The 18,674-nt window shown below is 45.9% G+C and overlaps 1 protein-coding gene across 4 annotated transcripts in view; it reads left to right on the forward strand.

The window, feature by feature from the left end:
• SEC24C (SEC24 homolog C, COPII coat complex component) overlaps positions 1-18,674 on the forward strand; it is a 63,865-nt gene that overhangs the window by 30,033 nt on the left and 15,158 nt on the right. For all 4 annotated transcript variants that reach the window (XM_045023245.1, XM_045023246.1, XM_045023247.1 and 1 more), the window contains 6 exons: positions 9,285-9,412; positions 12,142-12,280; positions 14,280-14,395; positions 15,899-16,023; positions 16,439-16,630; positions 17,723-17,816. In XM_045023245.1, coding sequence (XP_044879180.1) covers positions 9,285-9,412; positions 12,142-12,280; positions 14,280-14,395; positions 15,899-16,023; positions 16,439-16,630; positions 17,723-17,816 — 794 coding nt within the window. The remainder of the gene's footprint in view (positions 1-9,284; positions 9,413-12,141; positions 12,281-14,279; positions 14,396-15,898; positions 16,024-16,438; positions 16,631-17,722; positions 17,817-18,674) is intronic.

The raw sequence follows: 18,674 nt of genomic DNA on the forward strand, positions 1-18,674 counted from the left end.
TAGGCAGAGACCGACCAAATGCAGATCAAACTCTTCCCAACCCACCACATCCCAACAATCAACATCTAAACATCAGATTTGAAGGTTTGGTCCAGGACTTGACAAACCTCCCCCAACTCTTGCTGCCAACACCACTTCCAACCAACCATCCTTTTAACAACTGTCTAATATCGTTCTATCTAACTTGGCAAACTATCACTTACAACAGATGAGGACTGGAAATCATCAAAATTGGTTATGCCATCCAGTTCCCCTCCAGACTTCCCACCCATCCTCCTTCCTCATCCCTATTCAGGGACCCCTCACAAGCCCCTCCTGAGACTGGAAGTAGAACATCTCCTACACCTGCGGGTGCTAAAGCCAGTTTCGGTACATCAGAGGGAAGGGCTTCTGTTCCCATTTTTTTAACCAGAAGAAGTCTGGAGGATGGTATCCCCCATCCTTGATCTCAGGAAGCTAAACAAATTCATCAGAACACACAATTCAGGATGGTTACATTATCTACAATCATTCCAGCACTGCAACAAGAGGATTGATTTGTGGCCCTCAACCTTAAAGATGCATATTTTCACCTTGCTATACGTCCAATGCTAAGGACATTTCTTCAATTCATACTGGGACAGAACCACTTCCAATATACGGTACTACCCTTTGGCCTTTCAACTGCCTCTTGGGTGTTTTCCAAGTCCTTGCTGTGGCAGTGACTGACCTTTGCAAGCACGGGGTCACGATATACCCCCTACTTAGACGATTGTCCAGTCAAGACTCACCCTAGGGAAGAAGCCATCGCAGTCCATGCAACAGACAATGTCGCTCTTCACAAGTCTGTCTACTAATAAATGTTCAACAGTCCACACTAACGCCAGTTCAGAAACTGGACTTAATCGGAGCCCATCTAAATTCTCTAGAAGCAACAGCATCATTACCTCCTCAGAGATTCACCGCTCTAATGAACCTCATCAATAACTTGGTGCACAGCCCACAGATATCCGCCAGAACCAGTCTCCAAATATAAGGTCACATGGTGATGACCACATATGTGGTGAAACACAGCAGGCTGCTTGCAGGGTTGATTCAAGACCGTGTACACCCCACACAAACGCAGTTTGAACAAACTTCTGAACATGCCAGTAAAGGTCAAGGACTCGCTACAATGATGGACTCACCCACGCAACATCTGCATAGGTGTCCCTTTCCTACAGTTTCCTCCTGAAATGATAATCACAACGGATGCCTCTACTGGGATGGGGTGCTCACTTTGGCAACCTCACAGTATAGGAAAGATGATCTCCTTCCAAATCAACACTCCATATCAGTGTACTTGAACTGCTCGCAGTTTGCAATGCCTGTCCACATTTCATGCCTCTGATCAAAAACAGAAACCTACAGATCGTGATGGACAATGTGGCCTGCATGTTCCACATAAGCAAACAGGGAGGAACTGAGGTCACACTCCCTATGTACGGAGGCCATAAACTCTGGACATGATGCATCCGACACAGCATCACCATATCAGCCACCTACCTGCTAGGGTCTCAGAATGTCACAGCTGACGCATTAAGTCGAAGGTTCTTGAATGATCACCAGTGGGAAATCAACACCTTTGTGATCCAGAGCATTTTTCAGCTATGGGGGTTTCCCATGTGTAGCAGGGTGAAACCCTGCTCCTGCTGTGAGGGGTTTAAAAGTGGCCTGGCAGGGCTTGAGAGCGGCTGCTCTCAAGGCTGGGCTGATTGGGGAAGTGGCTGCAGCTGGGGCCACTCCCCAAACTGAGCAACAGGGCCTTATAAGAAGGCCAGGGAAGCCAGAAGCCCGGAGAGTCTTCCTCTGCCTGAAGAGGAAGAAGGGCCTGGCTGCAGGGGCTATAGGCAAGGTACCTAGGGTGAAGCAGGGCTGGGGAAAGGCTGAGGAGCTGGGGAGCTCCAGCCTAGAAAGCCCCAGGCTGCGGCCTAGCAGTGGGCCAACAGGTACTGGGGATTGCAGAGGGCAGCCCAGGGGTAGGCCAAGGCAGCAGGTCCAAACCCCTTTGCCTGTGATGAGTAGGCTGATACTGCAGTCTGCCCCAGAGTGTGGGGCTAGACAATGACTGGCAGTAGCCAATACTGAGGCAAGGTGGGGATAGAGGGTGGGTGTTCCCCAAGGAGGGGAGACCCAGAGAGAAAGGGGTTACTGCCAGGGGGCAGCACCCCGAATAAAAGGGCACCGGGTCCAGGGAGGGACATGGGGGCCTGAAGACAGGCGGATCACCGGCCTGCAGAGGGCGCTCCAGCACTGGACAGAGCTAATTCCCGGAGTCACCAGCACGAGGCGCCGCGGGGGTGAGTTCGACCCGTCTACACCATGCTAGACCTGTTCACCACAAAACAGAACAGCAAATGCCCAATTTTTTGCTACAGAGTGGGTCTGGAGCCAGGATCCAGGGGCAGTGCATTTTTCATCCTATGGGATACATCCTTCCTGTATGCCATCCCTCCTACCCCATTGCTGTCCAGAGTCTTGCATAAGATCAGGATCGATCAAGCCAAAGTCATTCTGATAGTACCTGCATGGCCCAGGCAAACCTGGTACCCATACTGCAACAGATGTCGTCATGTCCCCACGTCTTCTCCTGCTTCTTCCAAATCTCCTTTCTAAGGAAGCGGGTCAGACTCTGCATCCAAACTTGGAGTCACTCCATCTCAGAGCCTGGCTCCTCAGGGGTTCCAAGGCGAGGAGATAACTTGTTCTGAGGATGTTGAAGACATCTTGTTAAACAGAAGACAGCCCATTACATGTTTTATGTACTCCATAAATGAGAGATTCCACATGAGGTGCTTAAACAAACAAATTGATCCCATCACTTCTACCATATTATTGGTCCTGGACTACATGCTTTACCTTAAGAAATCTGGCCTTTTAATGAGTTCAGTACAAGTACATCTGGCTGCCATTACAACATTCTGTGACAAAGTGGATGGTGGTTCAGCCTTTGCTCACCCAATTACCAAAAGATTTCTCCAGGGAGTGCGTAACCTCTACCCAGATCCCAGAGTGCCAACACCCCTGTGGGACCTCACCTTAGTGCTTTGATCCCTCACAACTGCCCTATTCAAACCTTTGGCTATGTGTTCTCTACTACACCTTTCCATAAAAGTCGCCTTTCTAGTTGCCATCATGTTCGTGAGATGTGTGGGAGAAATAGGGGCTCTTATGTCAGGCCCCTCAAATACGTTTTTTCTCAAGAATAAGGTCACTCTCAGACTTCACCCTAAATTTTTGCTTAAAGTCCTTTCCTTCTTCCATATCAATCAACCTATCTATCTTCCCATGTTCTTCTCTAAACCTCACAAGGATAGACTAGGCAATTTTCCACACTCTGGACCTTAGGAGAGCGATAGCCTTTTATCTTGCATGGACCAAATTGTTCAGGAAAGCTCCTAAACTTTTTTCCTCTACACCATTGAATGTTCCGAAGGCAAACCCATATCTAATCAGAGACTTTCCAGATGGATTTCAGATTGCATCCAGCTCTGTTACTGGCAATATGACCTACAACCCCCCTCATGGGTCAGAACACACTCCACAAGATCTGTAGCCACATCAATAGCCGTCCTGAACGACATGCCTATTACTGACATATGCAAAGCAGCTACTTGGACATCACCTCACACATTCATACAACACTACGTTATTGATCAGGTCTCAGCATCTGACACGCAGCTGGGACATGTCTATTCAGAACTAACTCCAAATCCCTCCTGCCACCAAGGGGCACTGCTATATAGTCACCTAAAGTGGAGCACCCACAGGGACATCACTTGAAGAAGAGAGGGTTACTCACCTTGTGCAGTGAATGAGGTTCTTCGAGATGTGTCCCTCTGTGGGTGCTCCATTACTCTATCTCCTCCCCTCTGCTTTGGAGTTATCAATACTCTGTGGTAGAGAAAGAGCTGAGAGAGGGGGAAGCAACACACCGCTAATCAACTGCCAACACAGGCATGAGACAAGGAGAGCGCATGTGCGGCCTAACCAGGTACTGCTGTTGAAATTCTCCGACTAGAGGTGCAGGGTGCACAATCACCTAAAGTGGAGCGCCCACAAGGAGAGAGAGCTCGAAGAATCTCAGTTACTGCACCGACCATGTGGAACTTCTAGCTCTTGAGATAGTGGTTGAGATGATGCAGGTCTAGGATTGGTCTGAGTGCTCCCCTTGGCTTTCAGAATTAGCAAGTAATAGCAATAAAACCCCTTTCCTGTTAGATGGTGCAGAACCTCTTCCAAGCTCCCACCCAAAGGAGGGTTTGGACTTCTTGTTCCAACAGTTGCTTGTGAGAAGTGTCCCTGAAGAGAGGGCGGGGTGGATAAAAATTGGAGGGTATAACCTAATTCTATTGTGCTTAGACCGCAACAGTCCAAGATAATGTGGGTCCAGGCATTGAGGAAGTGGGAGAGTCGGTTAGAAAACAAAGGGGTAACTGGATCAAAAACTGAGGGGACTGAGATGTCTTCCTCAAGCATCTCATCAAAACGAGTGCTTTGAGCTGCCCAAGTGGCAGGGGAAGATTGCTGGCCTGAGGAGGAGGTTGGGGGGAGGGGGTCTACTCCTGTACCCTTTGTTCTTCCTTCTCTGCTGATCTTTCAAGGCAGGCTGCGCAAAATAACATCCAGTCTGTGGAGGCCTGTAGTGTTTTCTGGACGCTACCAGCGAATACAGACTCAGATTTTAGGGTCTCCTTAAGTCCATGGAGTTTGGTATCTATTTGCTATGAAAAGAGCAAGGGCTCCTGGAGGGTTTGCTGTACCTCCTGAGGAAACCCCAAAGACTATAACCATGAGCTTCTATGCGCTATAACAGCTGTGGCCATTGATCTGGACGCAGAATCGGTGGTATCCAAGGCTGCCTGCAGGGAAGCCTTAGCTACTCTCTTCTTCCACTAGTGAAGAGAACTCCTGTCTGCCCTCTTGGGGGGATCATGTCCTTAAATATTTGCATCTCCCACATATTAAAATCATAGCAACCTAGCAATGCTTGCTGGTTCGCTATTCAAAGCTGTAGCTCACCCGTTGAATAGATGTTTCAGCCAAACAAGTCCAGCTTTTGGGATCCTTTGTCTTGAATGTAAGCCCTGCTTGACCTTGACAGGCTCTCACATTGATGGCTGCCACCACTAGAGACCCTGAAGGAGGGTGTGAAAACAGAAATTCATACCCCTTGGCTGGTATGAAGTATTTGTGCTCTGTCCTTTTGGCCATAGTTGGGGAGCGGGGGTCTGCCAAAGTGCTCTACCTGGGTCCATGATCGCCTTGTTAAGGGGAAGAGCCTCTCTTGAGGTACTCGCTGCTGACAAAATGTCCAATAAACAGTGTGTCATCTCTTTGACCATGTCAGCTTGGAGAGACCCAAGTTTGAGGGAACCTGCTTTAAGAAGTCCTGGTGGGCCTTGTGGTCATCTTGAGGTGGGGACACACGATAGCCACCACTGCCTCTTCTGGGGAAGAGAAAGAAGAGGCTAAGGCTGGTTGAGGGGCCTCTGCCCTTCCAACACCTGTGGGACCTCCTCTTGAGGTTTGGCCCTGGGCTTGGCACTGGAGTCTGGGTCTGGGGTCTCGTGGTGCGGTACTGGAGATGCCCTACTTTCCAAGGTCACAGAATACAAACGCCTCATAACGGTGCCCTGGCCTGGGGGGAACCCCCATGGGTTCCAAAAAGGCCATTGCATGAGTGCCGGTCCCCACGATCCTGGAGGCCAAGTGTTTGGGGGCACCATAGCACCTGAGGCCACAGCAGGATAGGAATAGTGTGGGAAGTAGTGCGGGCGGTCCTGACAGTGGGGAGAGTAGGACCCCAGTTTAGACTCCAATGAGGAAGACAGGCTGTGGGGAGAAGACGAAGGCAGTGCTGACCCTCTCAGTGCTGGCAAACGGTGTCGGGGAGAAGTCTGAGCCGAGGCTCCCCTAGTGGTATCTCATGAAAGCTGGAGGATGGCTCTCTGCCGCTCATCAGTACCAGCGGTGCAGTCCTGAATCTCTGGGACCAGGAGAGTGAGCAGGTCTCTAGCAGCCACAAATGCCTCTAGGGTTTACGGTACCACAAACTGACTGGTACAATGTCTGCTGGAGGATGGCACTTCCTGTACTGGAATTAGCGGCGCTTGTGGTGGTACTGAGACTGGTGGAGGTGGGTGCTGCGGTGCCGGAGAGGAAGAGCGGCTTGACATGGGTATATTAGGCACCTGCTTCCTTTCAGCACTGGGGAGCAAATCTTCTCCTGGTGCTTACAGTGCTGCTTCTGAGGTGCCGGGGAGAAGAATCAGTGCCAGGACTCTCAACTGGTGAGAAGAGCACTTGGCACCAAAGCTGAGTGCGGCTCCAATGCTAGTCTTAAGGATGCGTCCATGAGGAAGACCTTCAGCCTTGCCTCCTGGTCTTTTCTTGGTGGGGGTCTAATGTCCCTGCAGATCTGGCAACAGTCTTTCTGATCTTCCGCTAAGCACTTGAGACAGCTCGAGTATGGGTCACTTAAGGATATCAACTTGCCGCAGGAAGCAAAGGGCTTGAGGCCTGGTGACTGAGGCATGGCCTGGTACCGGAGCGTGGACAAGTCTCTCCAACCAAATATGGAGGTGTCCAAAACTCACTAAGTAAACTACAATAACTATATGCACTAGACAAGAGAAGAAAAAAACATTGGGAGAAATTACCTGAGCAATGAGGGAAGTTCCAGCAACCATCATAGGCAGTAAGAAGCAACTGAAGGGGCGTGGGGCCCTTTATATCAACGCTATGAGCACATAGCACCAAAGGGCACTGAAACCAACCTGATCAGTACTAGAAAGGGAAAAACATCTGGCAATTGTACTCGGGGCATGCAAAAGCCTGTGTTGGAATAGCAACAAAGAGTCCTGTGGGTGAATACTCAACGAAAGCTTATGCTCCGATACGTCCGTTAGTCTATAAGGTGCTACAGGACTCTTTGTTGCTTTTTACAGATCCAGACTAACACGGCTACACCTCTGATATGTTGGAATAGACATGTGGGAGCACTCAAAGAAGAACTATGTTTCATGGGTACAACTGAGAGGTGTACCTATACTGGAGTAGCAGGGGTGTTACACATCAGGACTGAGGTGCATTGGCAGTTTTATGAACATAAGAACGGCCATGCTGGGTCAGACCAAAGATCCATCAAGCCCAGTATCCTGTCCTGACAGTGGCCAATGGCAGGTGCCCCCAAAAGGGAACGAACAGACAGGTTATCATCAAGTGATCCATGCCCTGTCACCCAATCACAGCTTCTGGCAAACAGAGGCTAGGGACACCATTCCTAACCATCGTGGCTAATGGGTCCATCAGTGGCTATCTTCCATGAATCTATCTCTCTCCCTTTTGAACCCCGTTATAATATTGGCCTTCACAACACCCTCTGGCAAGGAGTTCCAGAGGTTGACAGTGCCTTGCATGAAAAAATACTTTCTTATGTTTGTTTTAAACCTGCTACCTATTAATTTCATTTGGTGGCCCCTTGTTTTTGTACTATGAGGAGGAGTAAATAACACGTCCTTATTTACTTTCTCTACACCACTCATGATTTTATAGACCTCTATCATATCCCCTCTTAGTCGCTTCTTTTCCAAGCTGAAAAATCCCAGTCTTATTAATCTCTCCTAAAACAGAAGCCGTTCTATACCCCTAATCATTTTTGTTGCCCTTTTCTGAACCTTTTCCAATTCCAATATATCTTTTTTGAGATGGGGCAACCACATCTGCATGTAGTTTTCAAGGTGTGGGTGTACCATGGATTATATAGAGGCAATATGATATTTTCTGTCTTATTATCTAGCCCTTTCTTGATGATTCCCAACATTGTTTGCTTTTTTGATTGCCGCTGCACATTGAGTGGGTGATGTCAGAGAACTATCCACAATGACTCCAAGATCTTTCTTGAGTGGTAACAGCTAATTTAGACCCCATCATTTTATATGTATAGTTGGGATTATGTTTTCCAATGTGCATTACTTTGCATTTATCAACATTAAATTTCATCTGCCATTTTGTTGCCCAGTCACCCAGTTTTGTGAGATCCTTTTGTAGCTCTTCGCTGTCTGCCTGGGACTTAACTATCTTGAGTAGTTTTGTATCATCTGCAAATTTTGCCACATCACTGTTTACCCCTTTTTCCAGATCGTTTATGAATATGTTAAATAGGACTGGGCCCAGTACAGATCCCTGGAGGACACCACTATTTACCTCTCCCCATTCTGAAAACTGACCATTTGTTCCTACCCTTTGTTTCCTATCTTTTAACCAGTTACCAATCCATGAGAGAACCTTCCCTCTTATCCCATGTCTGCTTATTTTGCTTAATAGCTTTTGGTGAGGGATCTTGTCAAAGGCTTTCTGAAAATCTAAATACACTATATCCACTGGATCTGTGGGAACACAGAGCTTTAGGAATAGAAATGCATTATGGTTAAGGCTATGTTTATGTCATGGAGATCATGGAAGTCACAGAATCCGTGACTTCCAGAGACCTCCATGACATTCTGTGCTTCAGCCTCACTCTGGAGCTGACAGACTGTGGAGCCCAGTGGGTTCCAGCGACAACAGCAACAAGGCCCCCTGCATAGTTCCACGACAGATGACAGACTCCTGAGGGGGCCCTCCTCAGGGTTCCAGCGACAGGAGACAACCTCGCACGAGGAGAGGGGGATGCCTTGGGCGAGCAACTGGGGTGACCCATTTTCTATTTGGGAAAAATGGTCACCCTGCAGCTCCTAGCTGCCATGGGCAGAGGGGGAACCCCACAGCTCGTAGCCACCACGGTGGTAGGGAAACCATAGAACCACAGCAAAAGTCACAGACAAGTCACGGCTTCCGTGAATTTTTGTTTATTGCTCGTGACCTGTCCATGACTTTTACTAAAAATAACCATGACAAAATCTTAGCCTTAATTATGGCGTTTCATCTCATGAATGAGAGGCATTGCTTGATCTGGGGACTGGGTGAGGAGGGGAAAGATTTCCCTATATCTGCCTGCGTTATGTCTGATTACAGGGATAGCAATCACTCCCACGTTTTCAAAAGTGTATTAATTCCCTTGTAAGCTATAAACTCCAATTCTGCAGTCATGTCACTTTTTCTGTGCTGCCAGACATAGAGGCTGTTTGCATTAAAAATGGAATCGCTACAACCCTTAGAGCCGGAAAGTCTGCATTGTGACTTGACATGTTGCCTATGATACTTATGTTAATATAGAAATATAACCTTTATTAAAGCTCTGTATTTATCTCTGTTCTTCCCTCCAGGTAACGCAAGCCCTCGCTACATAAGATGCACATCTTACAATATTCCTTGCACCGCAGATATGGCCAAACAATCCCAGGTTCCCCTAGCTGCTGTCATAAAACCACTGGCTACGCTACCCACAGATGAGGTGAGAGCAACATCCTGGACCTGCAGTTAAGAGACTCTGAACTCCTGGCAGCTCATTTCTTTAGTATATGTCTGTCTATGGGAGCTAGATAATTTAAATTTTTGTGGAAGGAGAGTTTAGAGGATGAAGATTAAGCAAGCATCAGTTCTCAACATATGTACAGTGTCAAGTAATTGTTAGGCATGAGTGGGCTATGCTATGTTCTATGAAAGAACTGAAGAATTTGACCACTGCAATATTATTTACTCCTGGGGGAATTCTGCATCACTGTGCATGGCGGAATTTATGTCCCCCGCAGATTTCTTTGCTTCCCCGCAGAAAAATGACTTTCTGACTGGGAAGGAAAGGGAAGCCACAAGACCGTTCATACGACCCTCCCCAGCAGTATGTTTCAGGTGCCCAAGGCAGCTGGCAGAGGAGTAAATCACTGTGGTGCAGGGGGTGGGATTGGGGAAGACCCGGTTGGTACCTCCTACCCTGTGCTGGGCTCAGCTGCTAGTCCGGGCTGGGATGGGGAGGGCAGGACTTCCTCTTCCCCTGCACAGCATCCAGGGCTGTCAGACCCACTCCTAAATTTCTCCCCTGGCTGTAGGAAGCTCTGCAAACTGCCCCCCGTCCTTCTATTACAATATACAAACTATCAATGTTCCTAGACTACTTTACACAGATAATGAATGAATGAGGAGGAAAAGCAGAGAGCCATACATCAGTGGTTGTCTTTAAGATTACACTTAAATACTAAATCCATAAACCTTGATGGTTCGCACACATGTTTAAGAAGGCTTATCTACGCTACGGGCACTGCAGCTGTACATCTCCAATGCTGTAGCTATGCTGCTATAGTGCCATAGTGTAGATGCATCCTACCAGGATAATGGGGTTTTTCTGTCACTAGATATCCCACCTTCCTGAACAGGAGTTTATCATTCTTCTGTCAACTTATCCATGTCTAAATGGGGATTAGGTCAGCATAGCCCTGGCACTCAGGGTCATAGGTACTGACTTCTGTTGTTCCCCGGGGGTGCTCCACCCCTGCTGTGCCCCAAGGCCCTGCCCTCACTCCACTCCCTTCCCCAGGGCCGCCTGCTCGCTGCTTTCTGCCCTCCCTCAAACCCCTCGCAGTGCTGCCAAACAGCTGCAGCTGGTGGGTGCTGAGCACCCACTATTTTTCTGTGGGTGCTCCAGCCCTGGAACTCCCACGGAGTTGGTGCCTGTGCTCAGGAGTATGCATTTTTCACACTGCTGGGCAATGTAGATACATCAATCTAAATTTAAAGTATAGACCAAGCCCTAGACTTTTAACCACCAAACCACCTGCCTTTTGGGATACATTGCTATGGAAATACTGTTTTCATTGGCCACTAAGTACTACAAAAGACAGGGTTCCACTTTCCACCAAAGTAAGCTCATGCACCCATCTGCAGCGAGGCACGCTTCAGGATTTGATGCAGATATGAGTGAATGGCCCAAGTGTAGTTGCTTTCCAGCCCCATCAAGAAATTCTCTACTGGCTTGAAGAGAAATCAGGAACAAAAGATTTGTGGGCATAGTCACAGTGAGCATGCAACAGCAGACAGCAGTACGGGAGGGCTTAACTAGTGCTATTCAGCATGATCAGACCTAGGTTTCAAACCAGATGGACATCATCCCTGATGTATACTGATTTAGCTGTTTACTTCAAATTATCTCTGTGAGGACTCTCAGATTGGTGGTGGCAGTGATATTTTAATTTTATATTAAAGGTGGGACAAAGCTGAGTATATATTAGTCTCATGAAAAATGAGTACGTTTGGCCCAGTAGTCCAAAGCAGAATGCAGAGAAATATGTTAAACAATCACAACAGCAACAATAGTTTAGTTTAATTTAATTGAGATAATGAAACTGCAGCCTGAAAATTGAGGCATCCATGTTTTCTTGTCCTTGAGCAGCTAAATTCAAATTCGGTTGCTTGATGCATGATCAGAATTTTCCCCCAGTCTCTCGCAAAGAATTCAGAGGTTAAGTGTGCTTCATAAAGTGAAGTGGCTGATATTTACACCTTTGGGAGTGGAATTAATTCTAGCAGTTGTAAACCTTTCTGTATCTGGTCGTGGGTTTCCCTAGAGTTACTTTCTGTGAGAATGGGAATATGGCATTTGAGAAAGTCTCAAATAGTTGATCTTACTGTTACTGGGCTGGTGTAGAAAGAGGCTTGTCATGTTACTGCTATGGGCATTGTGGTAAAGTGCAGAGGGCAGGCTGTTAGATATCAGCATGTGAGCTTAGGGGGTAGGGAAAGAAGTTATCTTTGGACTTTGGATTAGTGCTGTTTAAACACTTACAAGCCAGCTAGTTTGAATATACAAAAAGAATTCCCACAACTGCACAAAAGCATCTAAGGAAAATATCAGAGGGGTAGCCGTGTTAGTCTGGATCTGTAAAAGCAGCAAAGAGTCTTGTGGCACCTTATAGACTAACAGACGTTTGGGAGCATGAGCTTTCGTGGGTGAATACCCACTTCGTCATCACTGCACTCTTCTGACTGTTAACAACTGCAGCCCACTGAAGAGCTCCTGCACTAGGAGCTTGAGACAATAAGGCTTTTATTAAATGTATTCCAAACTCTTGGACTCCTCCACTGTTAAAATCCTAAGGCCTGCATTAGTCTACCAGGAGGAAGCTTCAAGCTCTTTGATTCCTATATACACTTCCCCTCCCACTACTGTGTGACCTGTCTTTTGCTCCTCAGGCCCCTCCCTATTTGGTAGACCATGGAGAACCTGGTCCTATACGGTGCAATCGGTGCAAGGCCTACATGTGTTCTTTTATGCAGTTCATTGAGGGTGGAAGGAGATTCCAGTGTTGCTTCTGCAGCTGCGTCACTGAGGGTAAGGCTTATTTCTAGACTCTGAAAGATGTTTCAAGGATGTGTAAATAAATGATTTCATTAGCGGTGTCTTCATGGCATAGAAAACCCTAGAGCAGAGTAGAGCACAGTTTGTTGGCTTCTGCGCTGCAATTCTTTATTCTTCAAAATATTCCATAAAAAGTACATTGAGGCACACAGTTAAGTGCTCAAGTCTGAAATGCTAAAGTTAAGATTGCACAAGTAAATTGAGCCGTACCCCTTGTGTTTGCCTGTCTAGCTAAATTATCACGTACTATTTCTCAAACTAGAATATACATTTCTCATTATTGAACACACATGTAGTATCTTACATTTGTTAATTTGTTTACTTACTCTGTTTCCATTGTCCAGAATGCTTTTGACAGTCAAAGTGTGGAACTCTTTGCCAGAGGATGTTGTGAAGGCCAAGACTATAACAGGTTTCAAAAAAGAATTGGATAAGTTCATGGAGGATAGGTCCATCAGTGGCTCTTAGCCAGGATTGACAGAGATGGTGTCCCTAGCCTCTGTTTGCCAAAAGCTGGGAATGGGCAACGGGGGATGGATCACTTGATGATCATCTGTTCTGTTCATTCCCTCTGGGGCACCTCGCATTGGCCACTATTGTAAGACAGGATACTGGGCTAGATGGACCTTTGGTCTGACCCAGTATGATGATTCTTACGTTCTTATGACTCGCATTTAAAGTTAATGGTCTTTTCTCAACAATTTAGTCAACAGCATGTACTGTAGCTTCTTTTCAACCAACATTGCAGCCTATGTAGGTGCCATTCAGTGGTGAGGCAATTAACAGCTGTAAATGGCAATGTTAGTCTTCACTGTTACTCTAAGTTGATACACAATATACTCCAGGTTAAATAGTATAATTACTGTGTACTTCTCATATAAATGACTTCCATGGACTCTAGCATGCACAGCGTAGTGCACAGAACTACAAGATGCTACACATGTATTTAAGGTTGTAAAACAAATTACATGTCTTATTATTTGAGAAATAGTGGTCATGCTTATTCTCAAAGGGGCAGAGTAAGGTTGCTTAGGCAGTCTTTGTAATTTTGTTGTTTCTGTCAGTCATGTCCTACATTTAAATCTCAAAATACTCAGTATAGTTTTAAAATAAAAATAGAAAAAAGAAAGTCCATTATCTGCAGCCATTTGGCAAGGTATCTCTGTCCTGCACGCTGCACACACTGTCCTGGTCACTGTAGGAATAGTGCAGGGGAGTATCTTACCTGTGAACCTTAAGAAAAGAGAGCTTCCCACAATTCTGCAGCTAGTGTCTGTTAGGAGAAGACCTCCTCTCTTCTCATCTACCCCCTCAAATACACATCAGGTACCTGCTTAACTATTTCCAAAGTGCATTTGGGCACAGACATGTGCATCTGAACTTTTTAGTTTGCAGCTAAATTAGCCCTGCATGTATATTGCAGCCTTTAGTGGCACACTGTGAGTAGCAAAGGCTAGGCAGACTGCTTCACAAGCAGTGCTTTGCCCATAATGGCTCCGGCCCACCGTAACAACTGCCCTTCCTGTGCTAGTAGCATCGCTGTAGCAGACTCTGCCCTCTGAGGCCGTATGTGCAGCATGTTGGGGCTATCTCCCTTCTTATGGAGATGCACATGGTGAACCTCTAACTTATCTCAAAATCCTCTTTGAAGCACCCCTTTTACCATTTAACTCAATCTTATATTTGGGGGAAATCCTCTGAAGTAACCTAGATTTTGGTACAAGGTGCTTTTTTGTAGTGACATTTCTGACTGAGCACAGCTCTTGAGTCTGTTAATGCTGCTTCTAGACTGCCAGTAAAGATTCCCCAGTCATGGTCACATGCACACTAGTGCAAAGCACTGACCAGCTTTCCTTTGGTGTAGTTGAACACCCACTGCAGCTGTCACCAGGTTTGCTGTCTGTTGACAGTCAAAGTATTAACTGTTGTAGACAAAGTATGTGTCTGTAAAATTTGATGTCTTTGTCCCTAGTGCCGCCTCACTACTTCCAGCATTTGGATCATACTGGCAAGAGAGTGGATTGCTATGATCGACCTGAATTATCGTTGGGCTCCTATGAGTTTTTGGCAACAGTCAGCTACTGTAAGGTACAATAATGTACAGTTAGTGCATTACTGTGATGTTAAATAAATCCCATGTCCTCTGAGAAACTAAGTGGAGGCTGAATCAGCTGGATTGACTTTCTAGCTGGTAAAGTCCATTGATGGCATCTCCTTATACATCTGAATCAGGTCAGATTTTACATACTTGCTTTCCAGTCAGATTGCACATCCCATAATATCAGTAATTATTACCAGTAACTAAAACCGTATCTAGGAAAGTACAAGTTATCTGTCCACAGTGGCAGCTGCACCTTGCCTGCCATCTGCTAGAGAAGACAAGTTTCTGTTGCCTGATAGTCATTGGGAATTGAGCAGGTAGAGATGGGAACTAATGGGATAGAGCAGTCCCCTACAGCAGTTACTGGCAGTAATCAAGCTTTGTAAAGAGAGTTTCAAAGACTCATGGCCGGTAAATCTGATCACATATTTGAAACACTAGAGTAGTCTGGAAAACTCACCTGCTTCAGATTCTACACATTAGTCAGTTTAAACAGTATCCTAATTTTTCAGACACTTTTTTGGGGAAAGACACATGTATTAGAGTTCTATATTAAAAATACTCATCTGTTTGCTGAAAAGGATAGGAAAATAGTTTTCTAAATGTTGCAGCTTTTTACTGACCATGACCATATTTTTGATTTTACTGAGAGCTGGCAACATAGCCTTCAAACGCATCTCCACACTTCAGGCAAAACAGCCAACTGGGATTGTGGGGTAGAAGGCCTTCCCCACACTCTTCCATATTCTCCATATTCCTCTCTGATTCTTCACATCTTGCCATCAGTTCTGCCACCCTATTAAAGTCCTTTCTCTCCTTCGCCTTCTCCCCTTCCTCCCGGGAAGGAATCTGTGTGTCTCCATTCTCTTCTAATAGCTTAAGATTCCATGTATGCCAGTAATGAGGCACTCGCTACCCTGTTGCTTCAGTGGTCCGTCTGTCCTGTGCTCTACTTTCCATTCTGACTGTAGACTTGCAAAGAAAGGAAGTGCTGATTGGAACCAGCCTCTTCAAAGCAGAATCAGTGCTCTGAGAAATAAGGACTCCCAGCTCTGTTGGAGGAAGGTCTTCATTCCCCGTGCAAGACACTAGCTTCCAAAGTCTTCTAGAGCATGAGAATTCTGGGAAATCCTGCCTGCCTGCTGCCTGCACCATCAGGCCTGGTCCATGTAAACAGGAGCTTCCTTTATACCAAGCCTGTTCTTCCTGCTCAGTCGCTCAGCAATGCTACATTCCATCTAGGGCTTGTGACATTAGAGCTCTTCCATGCATGATTGTGATGTGTCAGACACTAGGATTCAGACATACTTAAATTAATTGGGTGGGAGTGGAGAAGCAAATTAAATGCCAGTATCTTAGTTTCTGCTCTTGACTGATTACTAAATAGAAGTCTCTGGGGTTTTGACAGCATTACTTTGTCTGGGTAGCAGAGCCTTTGTATGATCTCTTCTTAAGCATGGTGTAATGTTTTTCTTTCCCTCTTCCCACAGAATAATAAGTTTCCCAATCCACCTGCTTTCATTTTCATGATTGATGTGTCTTACAATGCTGTAAAGAGTGGCTTGGTGAGGCTGATCTGTGAAGAGTTGAAGTCACTCCTGGATTACCTGCCCAGGTAACTAGCTCCTTTGTTCTGTACTGTCGCAGCCAGCAACCGCGGCAAAGCTGCCACCCCTCTATGCCTTTGCAGAGGGGACACTCCCTTTAGAATGCTTTTACTGCTGGTGAAAAGTGAAGGTTGACAGTATGCATGAGCCTGGCAAGTAGCACTGCAAGCCTCCATACGCTGGCCCAGCAGCGTGACTCAGCCCTGTCCTGAAGGGATGACATTGAGGGTGGCCGTCTTCATGGCTTATTCAGTCTGTGCCCAACAAAGGAGCCACTTAGTACCAGTTGTGGTTACCTGTCCACTAGGAATGATGGTACAGTTACCCATTCTCTAGTCCTGGTTTGTTCTATTTGATTCAGCATATTGCAGCAGTCGTGCTTTCAATGACCTCTGTGATGCAGTAAGTGTCTTTATTTTACAGGGAAGGCAACATGGAAGAGTCAGCCATTCGGGTGGGCTTTGTCACTTACAACAAAGTGTTGCACTTCTATAATGTGAAGAGCTCATTGGCACAACCGCAAATGATGGTTGTGTCGGACGTAGCTGATATGTTTGTGCCGCTGCTTGATGGCTTCCTGGTGAACGTGAACGAGTCCAGGACAGTTATTGTCAGGTAACGGGGACTGGGGTAGAAAGGTGCAGTAAATGGCTTGTCAAAGGGACCCATACTGTGTTGAAATAGGATCCAACTCTGATAATGCCTAGTTGTACAATGCTTGGCTATAGTATTTGAATCTGTGTTTAGGTATGACTTAATGTTAAGTATGCCCACAATGGAGCTGGCAAAGAACAGGGAGGTGCACTGTGATCGGGGGTATCCTTATGTTGCCAGGATGCTACAACTCTAATAGTCTCTACAAAGTTTTATATGCGCCAGTTTTAGAAAATGCTAAAAGACAATAACCAGCACATGATATACTAGCAACTGATGCACACCTTGGAATACAGCTGTACTTCACTTCATTGTCGGGGTTGTCTGAGCTTGCTCCACTAGAACTGTGACTGAACTGACAGGAGGCTACAAAATGGGACCTTAAGAGAGAGAGGCTTCTTTAGAGAAGAATCTGTTAGACTGTCACTGAGAGCAGGAGATCATAACGGAGTTCACAAAGTCAGTTTATCTGAGGTTACTACTTAGTAGCTGAGAGTTGAGGTGACTGCTGACTAAATTGATTCTGTGGGGAAAAACGAGTGAGTGGCTTACATAAAACTAATAAGCCTATTAAGCTTTGAGTGTTTGACAGGGGAAATTTGGCTGGACTGAGTGAGACTGGGACTTATTCTTATTACCCAGAAATTTAGAAAGCAGCGCAGTGAAGCAACTGAAGGGGAATGAACAGAAGGCCGTAGAACTTTTAAGTTAGAAACTAGAGTTTGCTCACGGTGTTGCCTGTGATGTTCCTGAGGGTCAAAGAATAGGAAACTCAGATCATAACTTCAAAGGAGAAGAGGAAGTTATTAGAAGAAGCATTAGTTGGGGCCTTAGAATGTGCACTGAGTAGACAAATGCAGGCAGAGGAAGTGGATGGAGAGATGACTAAAGATCAGTTTTAAGAAACTCAATAGCATGCAGATTAGAGAAGGATTAGTCATGTTAATAATCACTATTTACAACGCACGTCAGTCCCAAAGGTCACCAGCTATGGATTTAGAAGGTGACCTTTGAATCCCTTTTGGTGTTCTCCTTTTTCCTCTTTCCTGGCAGTTTGCTGGACCAGATCCCGGAAATGTTTGCGGACACAAGAGAAACAGAAACTGTCTTTGCCCCAGTGATTCAGGCAGGAATGGAGGCACTGAAGGTTTGTTGACATGCTGTTGTAGGGAGTTGGTTCATTCTGTTAAAGGTTTTGTTTTTATAGCGGAAGAACCTCTGTTTAGATCTAAGAGCAATAAACGAGGTGGTTGTTCTCCTCAGGTGTGTATGCAATCGGTAGGGAATGCTTAACCCATCATTGAAATGCAGCCACCTGTGTGGTTCAAGTTAGCAGCTCTAACCTGCTCAATTAATTGTTTAGGATAGAAAGCGAAGACTACCCTATGCAACTGAAACTGCACAGGACTTTAACTGTAGTTTAGAATAATTTTCTGAGATGAAATTTGGTCAGGCCCCTGGGGTTGATATGCACATTGTTACAAAAAGTGCCATGGGGACTTGGAAATGGTTTAGGACCTTGGTTTTATGTCTCCTCTGAAAGATTGCTCTCACAGTTGCTTTAGTTCTGATTCAGAGAGGACACTACCACTGATTTGCCAACATCACTTTTGCAAAGCTCCTAGACCATTTCTAAAGATTTCCCATCCCAATACCTGACCCAGCTCAAACCTGTATGTGTTGATCCATTGGCTAATCATGTGAGAATTTCCTAGAAAACACTGCTGATACCTGTTCATGAGATTTGTTATCCATATTCACTTACACTGAGAGGAAAAGCAAAGACAAGCCATTCGGTATCCCACTCATGAGGTATCTAAGGACTGGGGAATTTAACTGCTGGCAGTTCAACCATTAAAAAGATACCTCAAGCATGGGATAGTGTTTTAAAATAATAAGCTGAGGAAGCTGTTTCCAAAATCCACTGCATTCCCTATAACTGTACTTCTGTTTCACCCACAAAACATGGGAGCTATTAATCTCATACAGGTAGGCTCATCAACTA

This window comes from Mauremys mutica, chromosome 7 (genome assembly GCF_020497125.1).
Source record: "Mauremys mutica isolate MM-2020 ecotype Southern chromosome 7, ASM2049712v1, whole genome shotgun sequence".
Classification (NCBI taxonomy): Eukaryota; Metazoa; Chordata; order Testudines; family Geoemydidae; genus Mauremys; species Mauremys mutica.